Source organism: Aulonocara stuartgranti, assembly GCF_965226115.1.
Source record: "Aulonocara stuartgranti genome assembly, chromosome: 20".
NCBI classification, from domain to species: Eukaryota; Metazoa; Chordata; class Actinopteri; order Cichliformes; family Cichlidae; genus Aulonocara; species Aulonocara stuartgranti.
In genome coordinates this window covers 16737397-16764066 of record NC_138956.1, presented here as the reverse complement: position 1 = coordinate 16764066, position 26670 = coordinate 16737397, and the positions used below count along the sequence as shown (strand labels likewise).

Below are 26670 nucleotides of genomic sequence, written 5' to 3'. Positions count from 1 at the left end.
AAACGTTTTAAAAATCTATTTCATAAAAGAGAGGATACTGAATTAAAACTAAAACTATGTATGAGGAGCTACCAGTATTTGTGTCACGGGACCGAGTGGTCTGTACTGAACTGGACTCAGGCGCAGAAACCCAGAGCAGAGACAGCAGATGGTGTAACAATATTTTATTAGGCTTAAGTGCTAGAAACGTAGAAAGGACAAAAACAATAAGATGTGGAGTTTGATGTGGCGTGGCCTGGGAAACGTGGCTAGGGTGAGGGAATGGGGCCTGAGATGCAGAGTGGAGCTGAGCAGGGAACAGTCACACTGAAGAGAGAAGACAGTGGAGTTAGGGAGGTAGTGGAGGTAGCTCTGAAGTGGTAAGTTGTAAGTATAGCAATTCTTACTTGCAGTAGGGGACACAGAGTGTTGAGAGGGGAGTGACGAGAATCCAGGGGAGCTGAATGGCGTGGCAAGGCTGACCTGAGATCTGGGGTCTTCAGATGGAGTGTGATGGCAGGCAGGTGAGGCACAGAGTGATTTTCCAAGTGATTGCTTGGTATCATGAGTCCGGAGGTAGAGCGTGAGCCAAGGTGAATCCAGCAACTGCAGCACAAGAAAGTCTTGTTAACAAGATAATCACAGCGAGAACTTGAAGCATAAGGGCCTGTTACCAACATGGGTTGATGACGAACTGGCAGTGAATGAACATCAATGTGCGGCTTAAATCCCTCTGGCTTGATTGCCTGCAATTGGCTCCAGGTGTGTGGGAACTGGAGGAGGTGGCCCTGTCCAGGGGCGGATCCCATGTAGGTTCAGGAGCCTTATGAAAATTCCAGCCACCCACCACAGACCATCAAAATTTGCTACACTACCAGCAAGGGAATTTTCTTTAGAATACGCATTCCTGACAGAAACACACCTAAATAAATAAATGAATCTCACCCCAACCATTCGTGGCAAATGGCCGTCTCTCCCCCGTCCTGCCAGATGTTTTGTCCTTTTAAAAGAAGATTTTCCTTTCTCACTTTTCACAATTGCTCCAAGACAGTAGGAACAGTTACTGACCAAACTAAATTAAATAAATACAATATACTATATGGTTACTAAATATAACAGAATAGCTCTAATAGGTACAAATAGTTCTAATAATAAAAACCTCAATACACTGCACAAATTAAATATATATAGTTGACATTGAGGTAATGTAAAGGTGTAAAATTTCCCTTTCTGTGTAGAGCATGTGCAGATAATAAGGCTGTATAACTATGGCAGTGTGTACTGTGCTTTAGTTGGGGAAGTTGCACAGAGATATCGAAAGGCAGGAATTATTTCTTGTGTCGTTCAGTGGTGCATTTGTCAGCCTTTCACTGAGCGTACTCCTGTGACCAGCACGTCATGGAGTGGCTGGCATTGTCCAGCATTGTCCTTGTTTCGGACACCATGTGCCTCACCCAGACCAGCCTGAGGGACTCCGACTCCATCCTCACAACATTACTGGCCTTGTGGACCAGTTTATTGAGCCAGTTGACATTTGCAACCCTCAACCTGTTGCCCCAGCATGCAACAGCAAAGAGGATGGCACTGGCCACAACAAACTCATAGAAAATCCTCAGCCACCTCAAAAAAGTTACTTGGGCCCTCTAGAGTGCAGTAGTGTTTTCTACCCAATCCATTTTTTTTCAATGTGTATTTATATTTACAGTGCTCAACCCCTTGGATAGAAACAGGAATCACAAGTTTCCTGGTCTTCAGTCAATTATTTGGTCTTTCTTACACTGAACAGCAGAATCATCTGCAGTTCAATGTGACAAAAGAGTGCACCGGCACCCAGCACTCCATCTCATCACCCTCAATGATGCATTCAAAAACTGCAGAATCATGAGAAAACTTCTGAAGATGGCAGGTCTCTGTGCAGTGGCTGAAGTTTGAGGTGTAGAGAGTGAAGAGGAAAGGGGAGCAGATGGTCCCTTGTGATGCCCCTGTGTTGCCCATCATTTTGTCAGACACCTTGTGTGGAAGATGGCTTTGTTGTGGTCGTCCTATCAGGTAATCAATTATCCAGGACCAAGGGTGGCCTTACAAGGCCGTAGCCGATTTATGAAGATTATTGTAATATTCCGTTCTCAAACTTACGAATAACGCATTCTTAATCTGCTTCGTGAGCCACCATTTTCTTTATTGCCGCTCGTTCAGTCCAACATAACACACCCCCACTTACATAATCCGACGCGCCCCGCTGCCACTACGGCGAACCACAAGGGGCAATCAGCACAGAGTGCAAACATTATGAACAATACAACATCTCCCTTTTTTTTAAATGTCTGCCAGTTATGCAGCTGGTGTGCATTTCAAAATAGAGCATCCTGAACATGACGATAAGCAACAGTTTTTCAACACTGTCATGTGTAAAATTACTGCGTCATGAGAACAACAACAACAATGCAACACAGGATATGCACTCATTAGTACATCGACATTCGACATGTTTATCCCTTTTGTTTTTCTTAGGACAGCGATCCGCCTACACCCTTTACAATCACAAGTCAAAGATGACCCTTGGTTTGACCACTCGTCCTGATCTGGTGGTCAGTACAGAGCTAGTGTCCATGGTTGGTGTTTCAGTGTCTCTAGATGGTGACAGGGGCTCTGCTTGTTGTTGAGCTGCACTATCAGGCTGGGTTACCAGATCGGGTCCTGGTGCTGAAGGTGCCGGTGACACCTTAGCACCTCTCAGGTGCCGTTGGTTATGCTGTATAGTCTGTCGCCAGTGTGGATCACAAAAGAGCGGGCAGTTTCTGCAGGTCGGATGATGACAGCCGGTTTCTAGCGTCCGGACTCAAGCTGAAAGCGGATGTGGTCCCCCTGCTGCAGTAGTGGTGTGGCGCAGCGATTGTAGTAATGCCTCTGATGCTCTTGTCTTTCCATCTGTGTTTTTTGCACAACCGTCTGGCTTATGATGCGAGGTACCAGCTGGTATCCGGTGATGGGAAGCACTGAGCGTAGACGTCGACTCGTGAGGAGCTGCGCAGGTGATCTGAAGCTGTCAACTGGCGTGTTCCTTTGCTCCAATAGAGTCAAGTAGGGATCTACTCCCTGAGTATGAGCTTTATCCCGAACTGATTTGGCCGACTTGACTGTTCTTTCGGCAAGGCCGTTGCTTTGTGGGTACAAGGGGCTTGAGGTCGTGTGGACAAAGTCCCATGTAACTGCAAAATCCTTGAACTCTCGAGAACTGTACTGTGGGCCGTTATCTGAGATAAGCTTCTCTGGTATACCGTGTCTGGCGAATATGGCCTTGAGTTTTTTGATGACGGACCCTGCAGTGGTAGAGAATAGCCTTTCAACCTCAAAGTAGTGGCTGTAATAGTCCACAACTACTAAGTAGTCCACGCCATGTGAAGAGATCCGAGGCCACGGCCTGCCATCGTCTCTCAGGAATCTGGTGTGGAATGAGGGGTTCTTTGGGGTTCGCTGCGCACCTCTCCTGACATATGAAACAGTTTTCCACCGTGGCAAAGATGTCCTTGCCCATGCCTGGCCAGAAGAGGGCATCCCTTGCTCTCTGCTTACTCCTCTCAATCCCCATGTGCCCAGTGTGGATTCTCTCCAGCATATTGTTTCTTAGGGCTGTTAGCATTATGATTTTGTCACCTTTGAAGATGATGCCATGGAAGTGCGAGATTTAATCTCTGAAATTCCAGAAGTCCAAAAGGGTTTTAGGGCATTTTTTCCTGTCCTCAGGCCAGTCATCATGCACGGTTTGCTTCAGCAGGGTGAGCTGCGGGTCGCGTCCTGTTGCAGCCTGTAGTTCTGAAAGCTTTTTGTCACTTACTGGGAGGCTGTTTATCACTGAGTGGACCTGGTCCTCCATGCCTTCGCTTAGCGTGCTGTCTTGGTCGAGCAATGGTTTCCTGGATAGTGTGTCGGCCACGGGTATGTCTTTTCCGGGCCGGTGCACAATCTATATGTCATATCTCTGCAGCTGTAATAGCATGCGCTGCAGACGAGCAGGGGCTACAGAGATTGGCTTCTTCAGTATGTGCTCCAACGGCTTGTGGTCCGACTCGACGATGACTCTTCTGCCATATATGTAGGTGTGAAAACGCTTCTTTTTCGATCTGTGCATAGTTAACCACTGTTGTCTTTGAAGCATATGCGGTTGGGTGTCCGTCCTGCATCAACACAGCTCCCAAACCATACTTGGATGCATCTACCTGTAGGTGTAGCTCCTTGGTCGTGTCGTAGTATGCCAGTATGGGGCCTGGTTCTCTGGTTATGAGATGCTTCATTTGCTGGAAGACTCTGTCGTGATTCTGATCCCAGACAAACTCCAAGTCTTGCTTGAGCAGCTGACGCAGCGGTGCGTTCACTTCTGATAGTCGCAGTGCGAATCTGGACAGGTAGTTCACCATTCCAAGTCAAAGGAGCTTGCAAAGAGAGTATTCCAAGCATTGTCTCTAGCTCATTCTTATTCTCAGGAGGCGGCATGTCTTTGATGGCCTGTAGTTTCTTTGGGTCTGGCTGGATGCCCTCCTGGGTGAGTTTGTGTCCAAAGTAACTCACTTCTGTGGCACCTATGACACATTTCTCTGGATTGAGACACACGACGGGCATGGCGTCTGGGTCAATGTGTAAGTCGCATTCTCCTGGGAATATGCCCTTGAACATATCAGCAAACTCCTCCATGACACTTGTGGTCTGTACTGACATGACCAGCTTGACTAGGTTTAGATCCAGGCATGCTCTCAACCAAGGGACAATCAGCACGGAGTGCAAACATTATGAACAATACAACAATTACGACCAGTGTTGTGGGTAAGTCTAAATAAAGTAGATAAAATGATATGCTTACTTATACAGAGTCTTGGTAGTCCTACTGACACCCAAAGTATTGTCAACTACAAATTAATCATATACATACATACGCTATCCAGCTGCTAACAAAACCCTAATCATGGCAGCACAGGCACAAGCTCTGAGAACAGGGTCCATAGAGGCTGGGTGTCTATCACACCAGGCAAAACCCCATGTGAAGTGTGTGTAAAGATGCCCCTGAGACAATCCAGCACATAACAGCAGGGTGCAAGATGCTAGCAAGTAGAGCATACATGAAACATCATAACCAAGTGGCTGGAATAGTACACAGGAACATCTGTGCCAATATGGCCTGGAAGTCAAAATGGGAGACGCCCACTAGGGTCATCGAGAATGACCGAACTAAAATCTTGTGGGACTTCTAGATGCAGACAGAAAAAATGTTGATGGATAACCAACTGGACTTCTACTGTTTTCTTTCTTCTGTGGAAATCACAGAAGAAGATGGCTGTAGTGTTAGACGTAGCATTTCCGAATGACAGCAACATCAGGAAGAAGGAACACAAGAAGCTTGAGAAATACAGAGGGCACAGTCCTAGGAAGAACTAAGTGTCACGGCGGGGTGCGCCGGTGTGTGTGGAAACAGGACCCAAAAGCAGATGACGATGAGGAGTAGTAAGGTTTAACAGAAAGGTGAGGCTTTATTTAAATGACGGCAGGGTTAAACCAGGAAACCAAAACAAACTGGCAAAACACTAAGAAACAAAACACTAAAGGTACTAAGACCAAAAACTATAACTATAACTGAGGTGGAAAATAACAGGCAAAGACTAAGACTATAACTGTAACTCTGGTGAGATAAACAGACTAAGACTAACGTGGAATTAACAGACGAAAACTAGAACTATGGCTGAGGTAAACAGACGAACCGACAATGGCATGAAGAAAACAAAGGGCTTAAATACATACAAGAGGTGATCAGGGGAAGTAGAGACACATGAGGGGAACAGCTGACTAACATAAACCTAATGACAGGACCAGGAGAGGAAAGCTAAATACAATAAACAAAGAACACATGACACTGTCAGAATAAAACAGGAAACACTAAAACTAGACATGACAGCACAAACTAACAGACCTAATACATAATGAATAAATACAAGAACCCAAAACATAGAAAACCAGAGGAACAATAAACAAAAGCTGCCCAAACTAAAGACAGAGACGAAATGACACAAAACTAATCACATAACAAAATGAGACAAATACAAACATGAACTCAGAGCGCTGGGTCAGAGACCCAGCCTGTGACACTAAGATACCTTTGTATCTCAATCATCTTTTGTATGTATTATTGTAGGGTCTATCTTACAATATAAAGCACCTTGAGGTGACCGTTGTCGTGATTTGGCACGACATAAATAAAATTGACCTAAAATGAATTGAATACTGCACAGGGCCCTCAAGCTCCCAGGCTTCTTGTAGCAGACCTGAGCTTGATGGACAGAGCGCCCTGAGTGAGAGGGGAATTGTTGTTTTTTGGGTGTTTTTTTTTGCCAAATTACAAATGCAATATATGCTAAAAAGGAATTCTAGGTTCAAGTTTAAACCTCATTTTATAATATAATACTTATATTATAAGTAAGACCAAACGCCCTTATGGGCGAGAGGGGAATTGTGTTTTGTTTTTGTTTTTTGTTTTTTTGCCAATTTCAAATGTGATTTATGCTAAAAAGACATTCTAGGTTCAAAATTTAAACTTGTTTTATAACATAAGTAATAAATTCAAATGAGTGATACTTCGCACTAACAACATCTCCAAAGGAAGATATGCAAATTATGTTAGTTAAGTTACATTTAAAGTTCCAAACGAGTAATCCTCCATTCCAAGTTCAGATATACACTATTGGTAAGAGATCACATGATAAAAGCAGAGGGCATGATGGGTTGGAAGATCTGAATGCTAAGATCCCCGTAGGTTATATGCAGAGCTGTTAGTGTTTCAGTTGAAGATTGTGGAATTACATAGAGGTAAGTTGGGATAAAATTCACTAAATCCTTCCAACTGTAAGATCCCAATCCCTAATCTCTTTTGTAACATTTAAATAGTAAAATTCCAACTATTAAATATAAATCACTAATGTTTAAAAGATTTTAATTTCCCTGTTTCCCATTATTCTTATTTCGTTTTTTCATTTTTTTAGGTTTCCTTTCTTAATTCCTACGTGAATGGTGACATATTGTCACAGTCAAGAAACAAGTGAGTAACAAAATGTTTTTATTTTGTTCATACTTTTATACCTTGTAGCACCACACATTAAGACCTATGTAATTGTCTGTGAGCGCCCATTGAATTTATTTTAATCGTACTATCTGCGTATCATTTCGAGTGAAAAATGTTTTTAGGCTTCATCTGCCTGCTAGACAGATTATGTGTCAAATCAAAAAGGAACATAGCCCTACAGTAAATAAGTACACATACAGAAATCAGCGCATAGAGACATTGACCCTTGAAATTCTTTAACAACACAAATTTGCGATGCTTCCAAATCTTAAATAACCGTCCATGTTAAAAAGGAGTTCTTCCTTCAAACTGCCATTAAAATGCCACCAAAGTCCTGATTCCAATTCAAAGTGGTAGGCTTTTTATATATATATCAAGGTTTTCTTATATTTCTCTTCTTATTTTTCAAGTATTGGGACATATGCTCCTCAATTTGAAGACTTGTTGGCAAAAAATTATTCACCTGTTCTGATGTGTATTCTTCTCTACAGGAAAAATGCCACGTCAGATGACAGAATGCCCAATATGCTTGATTCCATATGTTGCAGTTGGGCAGCATTTAAAAAAATACCACCATGTTGTAAACAAAGAAGAATTACATTTACTGCTAAATTACTGCTCTACAGTGTAAGTCACTGTCATACAGTATATGAAAAAACATTGCAACAATTTAAAGTGGTAGTTGTAGTTACATTTGTCAAACTGGATGTGATATGCAGTTACAGGGGCAGGCTGGACTGTCCAGTATGTAAAGTTAAAAACCGTATAAGACTGGACAAGCACTTGGAAAATGTCCACTGTGAGATTGAGGTTAGTGTTTTGTATAGCTTACATTTTGTTGTTAAATTAGAATGCATTCTTATGTGACATGTTTCACTAACTTTCTCAAACATTGCTGTTCTATTGTTTATACCCTTTCAGAAATCAGATCAGAAGAAAGTAATGAGGACAGCGAAACGATTGGCTAATCTGAAAGCCCTCAAAGCTCTCAGACGTTCAGATCCACAGCCTCCAATGGTGACCTCACTGGACATAGAGCAGCTGACTGAAAGCAGTGATCAAGAGGAGCAAAGTGATAGCAGTGACACCAGTGAAGAATCTGCAGAGATTAGAGAAGACAGCTCAGTCCATTCCCCTGTCAATCAGTCAGATGATGCTCAAGTCCAACATCAGACTTGCAAAAATTGCAAAGAACTGCATTTGAAACTACAACAACTGAAAAGTAAACTGAAAAGACTGAAATCCTCTAAGGATAAACCTGGCCTCAAACCCCTCAACCCCCCAAAGCGCCAGAAATTTGAAAGACATAAACCTGACCCAACAGCCCGGCTTCCTAAATTTGGTATGAATTATTTAACAAAAGTGTTTTTTGTTGTGTAGTGTAATGTGAATTTGGATAACTGGTTGTTCTATTTATTATTGTAGGCTCTATCTTAAAGTATAAAGTGCCTTGAGGCAAATGTTGTTGTGACTTGAATGGAATTTAATTGAATTCTATCAAGGAAGTTAAATCCTGCTAATTAGCAATATCTTCCAAATATCATTGTCAACCAATTCAATTAGAAGAATGTTTTCTGTACTTCATCAATTTGTCATGACACTCCTAATTGCTATGTTGTTACTACACTTTATTTTAAACAGAGAAAGTCCTGAATGCTTGGTTTCAGCACATTTGTGGAACAAGTAAAAAGGATGTCGACAACGCCAAACAACGGGTCCAATATGTCCGTGCCTGGGCATATTTCATGTCTCACAATCAAGTCCCTGCAATGACGTTTGCATTTATGGACAACAGAGAAAGACTGACTGAGTACATTTTTACAAATATCTGTGATATATTAGTCCAGTAATCTCAATAATACTAAAGTGATTACTGATTTGTGTTTGTTTGTGGGCCTTTTTTAGATGGACAACTTATCTGAATAAACATGCCGTGACAACCAAAAGGATTCGGATTGGAAATGTGAGGGCGTTCTTGAAATTTCTAATTGATGCACAACTGCCAGAGGTCAGAGCCTCCCGTAAGGCTTTAAAGGGGACTTTATTTGCACTTCAGTTGGAAATGAAGAAGAGCAGAAGGGAGTTGCACACCCACAGGCAAGCCATCCGGATCAAAAAATCACGTAAGATCCAACTTTACTACTTATTCATCACTGTCGTTACCTAGCATGTGTAACAAATACATTATTTATAAATGTCACAATGTCATTACTGTGATGTAGTGAGGAAGGAGGACTCAAAATGTTATAATCTAAAGTATAAATTGTATACAAGTATATATTTTCTGTGCTGTATTTACACAGTGGCATGCAAAAGTTTGTGGAACCCTGATAACTTTCATGGTTTTTCTTTATTAATCATTGGTTGCTTGGATTAGCAATTTCAGTTCAACATATCATATAGCGGACAAACACAATGATATTTCAGAAGTACCACTGTATACAATGTACAAAACAGAAAGTAAACAGAAACTAGGAAATGCAGAGCTGTTAGGCTTCATTTTCTAGTTTCTGTTTACTTTCTTTTTATCTACTTTCTACATGGGAAAACAGTATGTCACCACAAGGAAACAGAGGCACACCATGGATACTAATTCGTATACAAAGTTCAGGAGGACAAAAATAAAGCAGAGAGAATCTACCACAGATGTAGAAAACAAAATTAATCAGGGGGTAAATGTTAAACTAAACAACATAAAATTGGCACCAAAAACAGGAAACGTGACCAGTAACTAACCAGTGGCAACACATAACTAAACATACAAATGCAGAAAGAAACAACATAAAATATCTAAACAATAAGCAAAATAGTAATCAAATTAAAGATACCTACTGATAAAATGAACTATACTGTCAAAAAACACAAAGACAAAAATGGTCACGGAAATGAGACTATCAAAATTTAGGATATTGATATTTCCTTTTTTCAATTCAATTCAATTCAATTATTTATATAGCGCCAAATCACAACAAAAGTTGGCGCTTAAGGCGCTTCATAGATACAGAGAAAAACCCAACAATCATATGACCCCCTATGATCAAGCACTTTGGCGACAGTGGGAAGGAAAAACTCCCTTTTAACAGGAAGAAACCTCCGGCAGAACCAGGCTCAGGGAGGGGCGGCCATCTGCTGCGACCGGATGGGGTGAGAGAAGGAAGACAGGATAAAGACATGCTGTGGAAGAGAGACAGAGGTTAATAACAGATCTGATTCAATGCAGAGAGGTCTGTTAACACATAGTGAGTGAGAAAGGTGACTGGAAAGGAAAAACTCAATGCATCATGGGAATCCCCCGGCACCCTACATCTATTGCAGCATAACTAAGGGAGGATTCAGGGTCACCTGGTCCAGCCCTAACTATATGCTTTAGCAAAAAGGAAAGTTTTAAGCCTAATCTTAAAAGTAGAGATAGTGTCTGTCTCCCGAATCCAAACTGGAAGCTGGTTCCACAGAAGAGGGGCCTGAAAACTGAAGGCTCTGCCTCCCATTCTACTTTTAAATACTCTAGGAACAACAAGTAGGCCTGCAGAGCGAGAGCGAAGCGCTCAAATAGGGTGATATGGTACTACAAGGTCATTAAGATAAGATGGGGCCTGATTATTTAAGACCTTGTATGTGAGGAGCAGGATTTTGAATTCAATTCTGGATTTAACAGGAAGCCAATGAAGGGAAGCCAAAACAGGAGAAATATGCTCTCTCATTCTAGTCCCTGTCAGGACTCTTGCTGCAGCATTTTGGATTAGCTGAAGGCTTTTCAGCGAGTTTTTTGGACATCCTGATAATAATGAATTACAGTCGTCCAGCCTGGAAGTAATAAATGCATGAACTAGTTTTTCAGCGTCACTCTGAGACAGGATATTTCTAATTTTAGAGATGTTGCGAAAATGGAAGAAAGCAGTCTTATATATTTGTTTAATATGTGCGTTGAAGGACATGTCCTGGTCAAAAATGACTCCAAGGTTCCTCACAGCGTTACTGGAGGCCAAGGTAATGCCATCCAGAGTAAGAATCTGGTTAGATACCATATTTCTAAGATTTTCAGGGCCGAGTACAATAACCTCAGTTTGATCTGAATTAAGAAGCAGAAAGTTAGCGGCCATCCAGGTCTTTATGTCTTTAAGACATTCCTGCAGTTTAACTAATTGGTGTGTGTCATCTGGCTTCATGGACAGATAGAGCTGGGTGCCATCAGCATAGCAGTGAAAATGTATGCTATGTCTTCTAATGATACTGCCTAAGGGAAGCATGTATAATGTAAACAGAATTGGTCCTAGCACTGAACCCTGTGGAACTCCATAATTAACCTCAGTGTGTGAAGAGGACTCTCCATTTACATGCACAAATTGGAGTCTATTAGATAGATATGATACAAACCACTGCAGCACAGTACCTGTAATACCTACAGCATGTTCTAATTGCTCTAATAGGATATTATGGTCAACAGTATCGAATGCTGCACTAAGGTCTAGCAGGACAAGCACAGAGATGAGTCCACTGTCAGAGGCCATAAGAAGATCATTTGTAACCTTCACTAAAGCTGTTTCTGTGCTGTGCTGAGCTCTGAAACCTGACTGAAACTCTTCAAATAAACCATTCCTCTGCAGATGATCTGTTAGCTGTTTGACAACTACTCTTTCAAGGATTTTTGATATGAAAGGAAGGTTGGAGATTGGCCTATAATTAGATAAGACTGCTGGGTCTAGAGATGGCTTTTTGAGTAAAGGTTTAACTACAGCCAGCTTGAAGGCCTGTGGTACATAGCCGATTATTAGAGATAGGTTGATCATATTTAAGATCGAAGAATTAATTTTTCACATGAATGTGTTATATTCAGTACTAAGCTTGGTAAACTTGGAAAGTTTAGGAAGTAGGATAAATAAATTGAAAGGGTTAGTATTCTGGATTGAAAGTAAGATTTAAGTTCAAAATGGCAATCCAATTCATTTTCATATACTGTGAGCTCTGGTCGCCAGTTCTTCTTCCTTACAAAATAATTTTTTGAAAAAAATTAGGTCTAAACTACAACCTGTTGTTTTTGTGCACCCCTGTTGTTTTTCAGGATGTTTCTTCATAAATCATTGGTTGCTTGAATTAGCAATTTCAATTCAATATATCATAAAAATCTGTATTAGGTCTGAAATACAACCTGTTTTATATTTACATCATTGCGTGCAGCATGAATGAGCATGACTGGAGCTGCAGGAACATAAAAACATTCTGTGTCTTTTAGAAATGCTTGTAGATCCTGTCCACATCACTGATTTTCTCCAGATGGCCACCACACACATCCCTGAAGCACTTGGTAAGTGTGTAGTTCATTTCTCCATAAGGACAACTCTAATAACCCCAATAATATCTCTGTTAATGAGAAATTATATAATATTTACTTACCAGCTGTAATCTGTATGTATATATAGTTCAGAATCTCAGATTTACAGAAATATATGACAGAACTTTTTGCTTTCAATTATAACAGACTGCTCATTTATAATCACTTGTTGGACTTTTGATTTTTCTTCAAATATATAATACATATACAAACAGTAGCATTTGTGATGTTTATATAGGATTGTATTAGGGGGAGTATATAGCAATATAATCAGTGTTGGGAAGGTTACTTTTAAAATGTATTCTGTTACAGAATACAGAATACATGCCCCAAAATGTATTCTGTAACGTATTCCGTTACGTTACTCAATGACAGTAACGTATTCTGAATACTTTGGATTACTTAATATATTATCATGCTTTTTACAACTACGTGAATGTACTATTGCTGTGTGATTTATTACTATTACTGAAGGTCCGCGGCTCCGAACCGTAGTAAAGGGACCTCTGACTAATACGGCGGGGTCCCTGTCGGCTCGTAGCCGAAAAATAGCTTTACTTTGTTGTGTGGGTCACTTTTTTTGCGAGAGACAGAGAGAGGCGTTGAAAGGCTGCTCCAACGGAACTTATTGTTTTCGGAGGAAAACACAAACACGGTGTACAGTCGAGTCTTAATAGCTTACTTACAACTGGGCTCGTCAGGCACTCTTCTTGGCTGAAGTGGTTATTATTATATTTACATGCTTCCAGCTCCCGTTTTCCTCGACGACAACTCGTACCTTTCCACTCCCCTTTTTCTCCCTCCTCGCGCTCACAGACCCATAACGTGTATGGCAGTCCATTCTCCCTGCAACACTGACTACACTGCCCATGATGCTACATTCTTTAGAGCTATGCTTGTAGCATTCTGCCTGTTAGCTTAGCACAACAACAACAACGAAAAGGCGCTCTCTCACCCAGGAAACACACAGTCGCGCAGAGAGAGAGAGAGCGTCGCCCTGTAACCATGGCAACCGTAACGCTGCCGCCTGGAACAACAGAACGTAGCTGTCAAACAAAACCCAAACAGTCCTGACCCGCGACAAAATGAAACAGGAAAGTACCGCAGTGTAATCCATTTATTTCAACAAAGTAACTGTATTCTGAATACCACCTTTTTAAACTGTAACTGTAACGGAATACAGTTACTCATATTTTGTATTCTAAATACGTAACGGCGGTACATGTATTCCGTTACTCCCCAACACTGAATATAATGGATATGCTTCCCTATCCCTTGTGTCTTACTGTGCAACCTCTATGTTACTCAATAGGAATGACAACACAGAGAGAGACTACAGAAAAAGAGAAAGGATTGAGGACAAATGACAATGGGCAACACACAGTAACTACAGATAAAGACAAAGCACTCAGCACAGAGGACAAAGACATAAAGGAACAGGGACCACAGATGGAGACCAGGGTTAAAGAAAAAAACGATTTGAGGGAAGAAGGAACAACTGAAAACAAAGACACAGTTAGAGTAAAAGAAGATGGCCCTGGGACTAGCTATGAGTCTCCAGTGGCACACCCAAAAAAGAGGAAAAGGTCTCTAATGAAGAAAAGCTCTTTGGCGAAGTGTGATGAAAGCAGAGAAACAAGGCAAAAGGGCAACAAGCAAGAAAGAAAAAGACCAAAGAGCCTGACTGCAAAACAGCTGTTAAGTCCAAAGATGCTCAGAAGTCACAAGACTAAAGAGGCACCTAAAGATACCAGCAAAAGACAAAAAGTCATACAAAGAGTCAGAGATATTACAAGAAAAAATAAGGAAAAGAACAAAGGATTGAGCACAATTGACATAGCTGAAGATAAAAATGGGCAACATACAGAGACTACAGAAAAAGACATAGCACTCAGCACAGAGGACAAAGACATAAAGGAACAGGGACCACAGATGGAGACCACAGCTGAAGAAAAAAATTATTTGAGATCAGAAGGAACAACAGAGGAAGGAATGAGACCACAGACAGAGACTACAGACAAAGACAAAGCACTGAGCACAGAGGACACAGACATAAAGGAACAGAGACCACAGATGGAGACCACAGCTGAAGAAAAACATAATTTGAGATCAGAAGGAACAACAGAGGAAGGAATGAGACCACAGACAGAGACTACAGAAAAAGACAAAGCACTGAGCACAGAGGACACAGACATAAAGGAACAGAGACCACAGATGGAGACCACAGCTGAAGAAAAACATAATTTGAGATCAGAAGGAACAACAGAGGAAGGAATGAGAACACAGACAGAGACTACAGAAAAAGACAAAGCACTCAGCACAGAGGACACAGAGATAAAGGAACAGGGACCACAGATGGAGACCACAGTTAAAGAAAAAAACGATTTGAGATCAGGAGATACAACAGAGGAAGGAATGAAAACACAATGACAACACAAGGACAAGGTCATGTCCAGAGAGAGAATGTAAATGTTAGATCCTGTTGATCTCAGAGTTCTTTGGTTGCAATTTTTAATTATACTAAATTTTCAAGACCTTTGTGATCATGTGAGTTTTTTTGTTACTGATTTTACACAGTTGCTCTGGGTTTTTTTTTTCTTTACATTTTACTCACTTTGATCATGCAAGTTTTTTAGTTAAGTTTAAGTATTGTTTTTATTTTTTTACTTCTAAAATAATAGTTGTTTAAAAAAAGACAAATATTGATATGCATATGTTGTTTATAACAAATGCCAAATGGAGAAAAATAAAATCAATAAAAAATTTTCTGTTCAATTTGAAAATGACGTGTCTTTGTTCTACAATCATTAGTCATGGATTTCATTTCCAAGCTGTAATTCCAAATAACTCATATTTTATACAGGCATGCTATGCAGATGTTATTAATAACATTAGCTGAATTAACACAAATAAAAGTCCTCACAAATTATACCTGATTCCAAATAACAACATTGTGATGTGTTTAATGGTAAGCCCAATTACAATTTCTTCTATCTAAATAACTAATTATTCAGTTTTTTTCAATCCAATTTTGGCAAAGAAATGTCTAATGTTTCATTTTTTTTCCCATCCCATTTCCTAATGCAACCCATAGAAAATAAATCTTAATCAATTATTCAAAGATATTAAGGGATTTTTTTTTACTTTTCTCTGTATGCAGTGTGTCTTTGGAAATCGATCTCCCCCCCCCCCCCCCCAAAAAAAAAAAAAAGAAAAAAAAAAAACCAGAATAAGAACATCAATCATAGCAGGTGTGTTTTACTGTTTATTCTTTATGCGTTTGACTTCTCAGATTTATTGGTTTTAACTGATGCTGTAGATATTAAAAATTATTTGTGCTCCAATTAGTGGAAATGCAAATGTGAAGTGTTGTTCAAAATAAATCTGTGAAGGTTCTCAGTAATTCAGGTCATCCTAGTTTAGGTCATCGTAGACCCCCTTGGGGTCACTCCTTTAGGGCTTAAATCTGGGATTCTCCACCATTTCAAGACTCAAGAAGTTTATTGTCATTTCGTATGGTGTTACCCTATGGAGTGCCAGGACTGCCATAATGAATTAATTAAATGTGGCAATAATTAATTATTATGGGGCCCGGCCGGGCACAGCCCGAAGAGGAGACATGGGCCCATCCTCCCGCAGGCCCACCACCCGCAGGAGGCGCCATAGGGGTCGGGTGCATTGTGTGTCGGGTGGCGGCCAGGAGCGGAGGCCCTGGCGGACTGACCCCCGGCTGCCAAGACTGGCAATAGGGACATGGAATGTCACCTCTCTGGTGGGAAAGGAGCCTGAGTTAGTGCGTGAGGTTGAGAGGTACCGGCTAGATATAGTCGGGCTCACCTCTACACATGGCTTGGGCTCTGGAACCAGTCTCCTGGAGAGGGGCTGGACTCTGTCTCAGTCTGGAGTTGCCCCTGGTGAGAGGCGGCGGGCTGGGGTGGGTATCCTAATATCCCCTCGGCTTGCTGCCGGTACGTTGGGGTTTTTCCCAGTGGACGAGAGGGTTTGTTCCCTGCGCCTTAGGGTCGGGGAACGGGTCCTGACTGTCATCTGCGCTTATGCGCCGAGTGGCAGTTCAGAGTACCCAGCCTTCTTAGAGTCCCTGGGGGGGGGTGCTGGAGGGTGCTCCACCTGGAGACTCTGTTGTCCTGCTGGGAGACTTCAATGCTCACGTGGGTAACGACAGCGAGACCTGGAGGGGCGTGATTGGGAGGAACGGCCTCCCTGATCTGAACCCGAGCGGTGCTCTGTTATTGGACTTCTGTGCTAACCACAGTTTGGCCATAACGAACACCCTGTTCGAACATAAGAGTGTCCATAAGTGCACGTGGCACCAGGACGCTCTAGGCCGTAGGTCGATGATCGATTTTGTAATCGTATCAGCAGACCTGCGACCATATGTTCTGGACACTCGGGTAAAGAGAGGGGCTGAGCTGTCAACTGATCACCACCTAGTGGTGAGTTGGATCAGGTGGCGGGGGAGGACGCTGGACAGACCTGGTGCACCTAAACGCGTAGTGAGGGTGTGCTGGGAACGTCTAGCAGAGGCCCCAGTCCGCGAGATCTTCAACGCACACCTCCGGCAGAGCTTCAACAGCATTCCGAGGGAGACTGGGGACATTGAGTCCGAATGGACCATGTTCAGCGTCTCCATTGCCGAAGCTGCTGCATTGAGCTGCGGCCGCAAGGTGGTGGGTGCCTGCCGTGGTGGTAATCCGCGAACCAAATGGTGGACACCAGAGGTGAAGGGAGCCACCAGTCTGAAGAAGGAGTCCTATCGGGCTTGGTTAGCCTGTGGGACTCCGGAGGCAGCCGACAGGTATCGACAGGCCAAGCGGAATGCGGCTCGGGCAGTGGCTGAAGCAAAAACTCGGGTGTGGGAGGAGTTCGGAGAGGCCATGGAAAAAGACTTTCGGACTGCCTCGAAGAGATTCTGGCAAACCGTCAGACGTCTCAGGAGGGGAAAGCGGTGCTCTACCTGCACTGTGTATAGTGCTGGCGGAGCGCTGCTGACGTCGACTGAGAAAATTGTCAGGCGGTGGAAGGAATACTTCGAGGACCTCCTTAATCCCACTGACACGTCTTCCGAGGAGGAAGCAGAGTCTGGGGATGAGGGGAATGACCCGCCAATTTCCGGGGGCGAGGTCACTGAGGCAGTTAAACAACTCCTTGGTGGCAGAGCCCCTGGTGTTGATGAGGTCCGCCCCGAGTTCCTGAAGGCTCTGGACGTTGTAGGGCTGTCCTGGTTGACACGCCTCTGCAATGTTGCGTGGAGATCAGGGGCAGTACCTGTGGACTGGCAGACCGGGGTGGTGGTCCCCATCTTTAAGAAAGGGGACCGGAGGGTGTGTTCCAACTACAGGGGGATCACACTCCTCAGCCTCCCTGGGAAAGTCTATGCCAGGGTGCTGGAAAGGAGAGTTCGTCCGTTAGTCGAACCTCGGATACAGGAGGAACAATGCGGTTTTCGTCCTGGTCGCGGAACACTGGACCAGCTCTTTATCCTCTCCAGGATACTTGAGGGTGCATGGGAGTTTGCCCAACCAGTCTACATGTGTTTTGTGGACTTGGAGAAGGCATTCGACCGTGTCCCTCGGGGTGTCCTGTGGGAGGTGTTGCGGGAATATGGGGTGTCTGGCCCATTGCTACGGGCCATTCGATCCCTATACAACCGTTGCAAGAGCTTGGTTCGCATTGCCGGCAATAAGTCGGACTCGTTCCCGGTGGGTGATGGGCTTCGCCAGGGCTGCCCTTTGTCTCCGGTTCTGTTCATAATTTTTATGGACAGGATTTCTAGGCGCAGCCAAGTGGCGGAGGGCTTTCGCTTTGGTGGCCTCAGAATCTCATCTCTGATTTTTGCAGATGATGTGGTTCTGTTGGCTTCATCGGGTGAAGGCCTCCAGCTCGCACTGGAACGGTTCGCAGCCGAGTGTGAAGCAGCGGGAATGAGGATCAGCACCTCCAAATCCGAGGCCATGGTTCTCAGCCGGAAAAGGGTGGAGTGCCCACTCCGGGTCGGGGATGAGTTCCTGCCCCAAGTGGAGGAGTTCAAGTATCTCGGGGTCTTGTTCGCGAGTGATGGGAGAAGGGAACCGGAGATCGACAGACGGATTGGGGCTGCAGCTGCAGTAATGCGGACGTTGCACCGGTCCGTCGTGGTGAAGAGGGAGCTGAGTGTAAAAGCGAAGCTCTCAATTTACCGGTCGATCTACGTCCCTACCCTCACCTATGGCCACGAGCTGTGGGTAGTGACCGAAAGAACGAGATCGCGGATACAAGCGGCAGAAATGAGCTTCCTCCGAAGGGTGGCTGGCCTCTCCCTTAGAGATAGGGTGAGAAGTTCGGCCATCCGGGAGGGGCTCAGAGTAGAGCAGCTGCTGCTCCACATCGAAAGGAGCCAGCTGAGGTGGTTCGGGCATCTGACAAGGATGCCCCCTGGGCGCCTCCTGGGTGAGGTGTTCCAGGCATGTCCCACCGGGAGGAGGCCCCGGGGCAGACCCAGGACACGCAGGAAAATCTGACGTGCATGGCAAACTTCACCGACGATATTTAGGGAGGAATAAACACACATCAAACATAAATGAACCATTTGCCTGTCTCCATAATTGAGAGCATTTTCTCTTCTTATGTCAACACTCTCTCTCTCTCGTTTTTTTTGTTGCTTTTTCGGTCATGTTATGTTTACCTGTCAAAGGCTTATTACAAACTATGAAACACATCGTGCAGACTTCTGGATGTTAGAAGAAAACTAATACTGCTCATGAATGAGACTAAAGGCAGGAAGGTGTCCTTTAAAACTAAACATGTTAATAGGACCTCCCTATTTATATTATAGTTTATGATATAGCACGTGTATTTCAGTAATAGCCTACTGATTTCAGTGTAGTGGTGAACAGTCACACAGCTCACGTAGGCATTATCTGTGATACTCCTTAACTATAATTTATCCAAGTTAACTTCAGTTAACCATTCAGACGGTTCTTTTGCAATGAAAAACATAAACACCCATGCTGCCGGTAGGTTTCCTCAGTGCCAGCTGTTAACATTATAGCTGCTTATGCAGTAACCATGGTAACCACGGACTCTGAGCGGCTGGATCGACACAGGTCAGACAACAATTTTACATGTATGATCTTAAAACAGGACACAGCCACTATACGTGCTGGCCTCATATCAAATGTGAAGGCAGACTGAGTCTATGTTTGACGTTTGCTTTATATCTAATCTTCCTTTTCAAACATTTAAACAGCAGCGAGTCTGCAGCTGAGGGAACACAAACTCAAACTGTCCGAACAGGTTTGCTCGTTTCTTGGATTCATTTGGTGATTTATTAAATGTATAACTGTTATTCTAATCTGCTGCTGAGTCTCTTACACTTTTCTTTATGTTGTATATTTTCACGTCTCTGGAATAGTTGGAAGTTAGATAGTCAGCTGAGAAACTTTGTGTTAACTCATGGAGCTGAGGATATCGTGGATATGCTGACCTCGCTCCGTGGTGTACAGGGCCGTTTACCCTCATGATTAATATTCACAATAAAAATATTAGCCGAACATCATGAAGTCTGTATGTGTTTCATAGTGTCGAACAACCTTTGTACAGTTAAAGCCAGCAGTTACTACATGACGGAAACACCAACGTTATCTCTTTTATGCGTTTATACACAGGTCACGCTGATTGCTGAACAAAAACCCAAAGATCAGATGTTAAACAGATTTATTTGCTCTCTCTCCTCCTTAAACATGTTTTTAATGTTAGTTATAATTCAGAATTGGCGACTGAAACACGTAGGACACATAAGAACATCAGGAAATAAAACACCGATAAATATAACCTCAGTAAAAGAAGTCAGCGGGGGTTATTACAGCTGTGTACCGGGGCCTGCGCTTTGTCGGTGGGATTGCTTGCGAGGCGAGCGGGTCTATCCCATGCTTTGCCGTGAGACTGGGCAGACATCTCCGAAATCATCGAAGCACTTTTGCAAAGAGGCTGTATCTTGACAAACCGACCAGACACATGAAGATTAAACCACTACATTCTCGGCTAAAAAAATATTAAAACGGTATTTGGTGACACACGAACAGGGTTTTTCAAAGTTCAGTTCTGTTAGCTTCCACATGCCGGTTGTTGTGTGCTAGAAACAATGGCCACCAGGCCAAAGCAATGGTTTTGACTCGATCAGCGTTAACCCCGCCCCCTGAGTTTGATGGGTGAGGCTGACAGATAAAATTATTTCATGATGAGAGCCAGGCGCCAGGACTGCCAAAATGAAATAAATAAATGTATCATTAAATAATTAATTAAATGTGTCAACAATTAATTAAATGTGTCAATAATTAATTAAAATGTGAAATAAATAAAGAATTAATTAAATGTGTCAATAATTAATTAATTACATGTGTCATAACTATTTATTTAATTAATTAATTCCAATTCTAATTAATTATTGACACATTTAATTAATTATTTAATGGAGTATTTAATTAATTCATTATGGCAGTCCTGGCACTCCACAGTTACCCAGCCTGAAACGAAATACTGTCTCTCACCAGCCTCTACAGTGCAATAAGCAATACGTTTGACCTTAGAACTGAAGAAGCTTCTTGGTAGAGAGGTGAAACATCGGCAAGCAACATAAGGAAATCCAGGCATTTTTCCTTCCAAGCTCCCTAGAAAGCTCACAATGAAGCACCCTTTGGTCAACTCCAGAGCCAACAAGCTGAACATCCTGTATAAGAACTTTGTAGGTAAGAGCAGTTTCTCTTCATAATACACTGATATTTTATACATTATAATAAATCCAATCATGTTTACATTTTATTCGTAGAAACTGATAACTTTCAGGTGCAGACGTGGATGTTTGGACAAATTGTTCATGTAGATAATCCTCATTGCTGTTTTTTGTGATCATTGCACTCTATGTGATTATTTTTCTCCTGCTGTATTTCAACAACTTCTCACGGCTAGCGGAGTGAGCTGTGTAGAGGAATAACTGAGGACCCAAAAGGTGAAAACAGAAAGTCCACGAGAAACGCAGGAGCTCACAGAACAGTTCACTGATGGTTCAAGGGTTGACCCGTAGGCCATGAGCACAATAGTCCAAAAAGGTTCAGCTCCGGAGGCCCACTGTGTGAAAAGCTGGTCCGGAGGCCGGCTGTACAGAAGGTTCCTGGGACCTTCCAGCGGATGCAGAAGACAGCTGAGGTGATCCCTCGGACTCTCCAGTGGAGGCAGATGACTGGATGGGACCCTCCGACCCTCCAGCGGAGACAGACACAGACCCAGTAAGTACAGGGACCTCAGGCAGACAAAGAGAGGAACCAGCAGTTGCAGGGACCTCTGACAGATACAGAGCAAAACCAGCTGATGCAGGGACCTCTGGCAGATACAGAGCAGAACCAGCTGGTGCAGGGACCTCTGCCAAGCACAAAACAGAACCAGTAGGCTCAGAGACCTCTGGTATTCCTTACACTGGCTGGAGTTGAGCAGCAAATTGGTTTGGCTCAGGTAGCGACAGCGGGATGCAGTCCTCAGGAAGCTGAAAATGTTCACCAACAAACCCAGCAGAGGACGGAGGCGGAAGGTGAAGTAGTTGGCGCTGGTGTCTTAACCTCCAGGGGTCTTGAGTCGGCTGGTGGCTGGCACTCAGCCTCTGGGAGGCCCTGGAGGGAGTTACTGTCTCTCACATGGCCAGCTTTTGAGAACCATTAAATGTTTCTATGAAGTGTGTTCCCTGCTTAAGATGAGTAGTTGAAGATGATGGCTGAACCAATGAGTGGACTGATGGCTGAGCTAAAGGCGACTGAGCACATAACTGAGCTAGGGGCGACTGAGCGATGGACTGAACAGGAAGTTGAACTAATGGCTGAGGTGCAGGCCCTGCTAATGGCTGAGCTAGCGGCAACACAGGAGACTTGGATAGTGGCAATACAGGAAATTTGGATAGCGGCAATACAGGAGACTGAATTAAGGGCGACTGAGCTGAGCGTGACTGAACTGAGGGTGACTGAACAGGAGACTGAGCTAATGACTGAAGTAATTGTTGAGGTGAAAATGGAGCTGGTGGCAGAGTTGATGACCAAACTGCTGGCCAGGCAGCTAACAGAGCTTCAGGCCGGGCCGGGCTGCACATCCTCCACCAAGCAGAGCAGGTGAGCAGTGAAGGGGGTGAAGGCGAATGTTGTGGAGAATGTGCAGTCCGAGGGATAGCAAACGGGAGGGAGGCATAGCTGATCCTAATAAACGGGGAAGCAAAACTTGATACATTGACATAGGACACAGACTTTCAAAGCAAAAAAGGAAACATAACAGACATGGACTTGACTAGGGGATAAAGCTGATAAGTGGGACAAAAACTAGGGCTGGGTATCATCACGGATTTCTAGAATCAATTCGATTCCGATTCACAATGTCCCAAATCGATTGATTCGATTCAGTTAAATTTTTTGCCTCAGACAGTCAGAAATATTAAAATTCTGATCACGATCATTTTCCTGGCCTGGGATTTTATAGCAGATGACCTTAAAAATATTCTGCAGTAGATCAAAAACGAAAGAAAACAATTAATCAACATATAAACATGATGCTGCTGAAGTGAAATAGAGCAAAGTTACTGAGGTGTTATTAGAGACAAAACCAAGCATTATGCAATTTTGCACAATTTTTAAAAAGTTTACATTTGTTCAGTAGCTGATTGAACAGCAAAAATTAGGCTCTCTTTTCGGAAGTAAGTAAAAGCGAAAAAAAACCAGCGTCTGACAGCGTTGTAAACAATGGTAGACTTGTGCGTAATAAGCAAGTAAATAATGCAGAAAACTGAGATTTCTAGACAAGAAACTGTTTTTGAAGTACACACAGAGAGAGAGAGAGAGAGAGAGAGATAGCTCTGCATGAAGTGTGATTTTTATTGTGGTGAAAGCAAAGCACCAAAAGTAAGATGAAATTTATGATGATGTTTATGTGAAGGGAAATGTGAAGCTTATTTTGGATCTTCTTTTGCTGCTGGTTCAGTCAATATTGTTTAGAGAGATACAACCTGCAGCTTCAGAATCTATCGCAAAAAGGGCGTAAACATAAAGCGCTGACCCACTGAAACATCAGAATCAGTGAACTGTCGGCTTTCAGCCCCGAGCGCGTCCGTGTTGTCAGGTGAGAAAGGCGACATCTCACTGATTCTGATCTGTCGGGTGCATGTGTGCAGAATCCACGTACCTGCTCTAAGTCACTGTTTTAGCTGTGAATTAGATTCAAAATCGATTCAGGATTTTAATAAATCAATACAACATTATCTAAGCTAGAATCTATTTTAATCGATAAATCGATAATCAAAATCCACCCCTAACAGCAATCATGGAAGACAGAAAAAGACATCTAAGTGGTTGATGATTGAGCATGTGTCTGACAAACGAATTTTCCTTGAGATAAATTAAGTTCTTAATTAATGACTAACCTCATATTGTGGATGGATTTTCTCAGTTGTTCTCCTGACTGAAGTTTGGTCCATTTACAGCATCCTGCCATGCGATTGCATTTGTTCCTTACCACCGGGAACTGTCATGTTAACTTTTATCGAGTGGAAAAAAAGATGGATGCCTGGATGTTAAACGTAATTATTACACCTGGTAGAGCAGCAACGCTGATCATTTTATTAAAGATTAAAGAATTTAGACAATTTTTGTGATTCCACAGTAATCGTTTGACTTTGGGACCTGCAGCATAGTTTGGGTCCAGCCTTAAAGACTGGATTCTGTTGTTATTATTTAATTTAATAATACATTCCAAGAACTGTTACCCTAGACAATGATTGCAAACTAGATCGTCTGATTGGCTGAAAGACCTGTCTCGTCATTAACTAGGGTGGGAGGAGCAATGATGTCAGAGTGTGATGAGAGTACAGCAAACTGGCAATGATTTGTTTTAAGGTAAGTCTATACAAATCCCTATTTTTTCATTTTTTATCACCCCAATCCCTCGTCCTCCCAATTATGTAATAAAAATAGCTAAACTTCCATAATTTTCATCTTTGTCCCTAGACACTCCAGTATTATAATATAAATGACTAATGCTTTGAACATTGTGCTTATGTACCCGGTATGACTAAGAAACATGCCACTCTATGTGCACCAAACATCTGAACTTAATTTAATGTATTTGTTTATATTTTATGTATTTGATTATATTTTATGTGTTTTTAAAAATAATTTCAACACGGGGCTCAATTGGATTCATTTTTATAGGTGGTTCAGTCAGTAGTAAAATTCTCTGATCCTGATTAATATTATATTTTATTATTACCGCTAATAATAATAATAGTAATAGATAACACCTTTGTTTATGTGGACATTTGTACAGCACTTTATTTAATAGCACAGAATCAAAGTTTATTGATTTCATTTACAAGGTATAATTTCAAATTAAAAGATTCCTAATGGTAGCTGTGCAAATCTTATTGTATTAGTTACACATAAAATTCCTAATGGCTATTCCTATTTTCCAAGATCCATCATCCTATAAAAGACAGCAGAATTCATTTGTCTAAATGCCTGAACAATCATTGAGCACAACAGCCAACTTTGGAGGAGTGGCGGTGGAAACAGGCTTGAATTAGGAGTCCTTGTTGTTACCTTTTAGCAGAAGTTGGAGAAGATGGAGAAGAGGGGTTTATTTGAATGCTGGTTCAATCAGAATTCCATCAATCCAAATGAATAACTCTTTCATTTTATTCATCATATTCCCTAAATCTTCCAGTTATACAATACAAATGATTGATGCTTTCATTTTTTCATCCCAATCCCTTGATCTTTCAATACAGAACTACATTACATGAACCACATTTAATCTGACTGTTCATTTTTGCATGTAATGTTTTACAACAGAGCACCACATGCCCTAAACCAGGTGGCTTCTTCACAAGAGCAAGACAATGAAAAAAGAGGAGAATACTTCGGATCCCAGGGTCCCAGTGTATGTCTTGCATGTGAGAGGAAGATGGCGTTTTGAAATATTGGATACAGTAAACAATGCACTGGAGTTACTGGAGCAAGATGGAATTAGTAAGACTCCAGTTCTTCAGGAGTCTCAGTCTCAGAGCAATGATGTGCCAGCCACTGTAAGTTCCTGTAGTAACACAAAAAGTCATTAACAGTTGAAAAGTCTTTTCTTTAACTGTTAGTGTTAATCACCTACCTTGTCTCCACATCGCATTGATCAGATGGAGATGCCTATCCCCTTGGTCTTTCACTGACATCAGTACCATCAGATTTTTTTTATTAAATTGTTACATACCTGTAGATGTTCAATAGCCAGATAGGAAATTAGCCACACTCTAAGTATAAGTATAAATTATAAATTATAAAAAACTATGCTATGTTCCTGCAATTGTTACTTTCTTTCTTAACCTCCTATGACCTGAACTCTTCCATGGCATGCATTTTTATTTTCTCTTTGATATTTGGGCTGATTGGGACCTGATGAATGTAAAAACAAAGACTTGCCAGATTTTTGTTTCTAAGAAAAATGAGAGCCACATATGAGGATATCCATTTAAAATTTTGATAGAACAGTAGCAGTATAATGTCCTCGTAAGTGGATATCAGGCCCTTGTAGAGCAAAATTGAGTATTTTGGTCTAAATAACCCAAAATGTGATGTCCACATATTTGGACGCCAGGACCTAGGAGGTTAAGATTGATGCAGCTGTTAAAGAGCCTCAGTCCAGCAATTATGATGTGCCCACCAATGTAAGTTATACAGAAACACGGCTATGAAGAAATGAAATATCAGATGAAAGTTACTGCAACAAATACTAAGAATCTCCTCTCTTCATTTATCTTTGCAGGCAGACGGTGTTGCTGATGGGAAAGGAAAATGACTGCCAATAAAGACACACAAACATAGCTACACACACACAAGCATGCATGCACCTGCACACATATGTTCATATACAACAATGTTCAGATAAAGTTCAATAAAGTTCTTGTTGTTCAACTGCAAAATCCTGTGTTTTCTTTCTCACACTGATGGAGGATGGGAAAAGTCCACAGTCATGGTATTCAAAAAGAATATAATGCAAAGATTTGCAGCTGAATCACAACATGAGGAGCAGCATTGTAATGTAATCCTTCTTATATAATACTGTTATATACCTACTTACTACTTGAAGCACTATAGATTAAAAGTCCCATTTTAACTGTAGATTAAAACAACACTTAAAAAAACAAGTTTAATAATTTGTTTGAAAAGGTGTAATTCCAGATTAAAGTTAC

General features: G+C 42.2%; 1 protein-coding gene and 1 long non-coding RNA gene across 2 annotated transcripts; both read left to right on the top strand.

Annotated features, from left to right (window-relative positions):
* Nucleotides 1-7026: 7026 nt before the first annotated feature.
* LOC309697708 (uncharacterized protein) lies at nucleotides 7027-14870 on the top strand (the record flags this gene model as incomplete). The annotated part of the gene is made up of 8 exons (XM_082519826.1): nucleotides 7027-7057; nucleotides 7573-7708; nucleotides 7801-7891; nucleotides 8003-8423; nucleotides 8723-8891; nucleotides 8987-9204; nucleotides 12312-12383; nucleotides 13723-14870. The coding sequence occupies 8 exons, from the start codon at nucleotides 7027-7029 to the stop codon at nucleotides 14838-14840; spliced, it is 2256 nt and encodes a 751-aa protein (XP_082375952.1). The 3' UTR covers nucleotides 14841-14870.
* A 6787-nt stretch (nucleotides 14871-21657) lies between these two features.
* On the top strand, nucleotides 21658-25627 carry LOC309696354. The gene is made up of 3 exons (XR_014273437.1): nucleotides 21658-21691; nucleotides 24263-24328; nucleotides 25283-25627. It is a non-coding gene; the product is annotated as an uncharacterized lncRNA (long non-coding RNA).
* Nucleotides 25628-26670: the final 1043 nt, after the last annotated feature.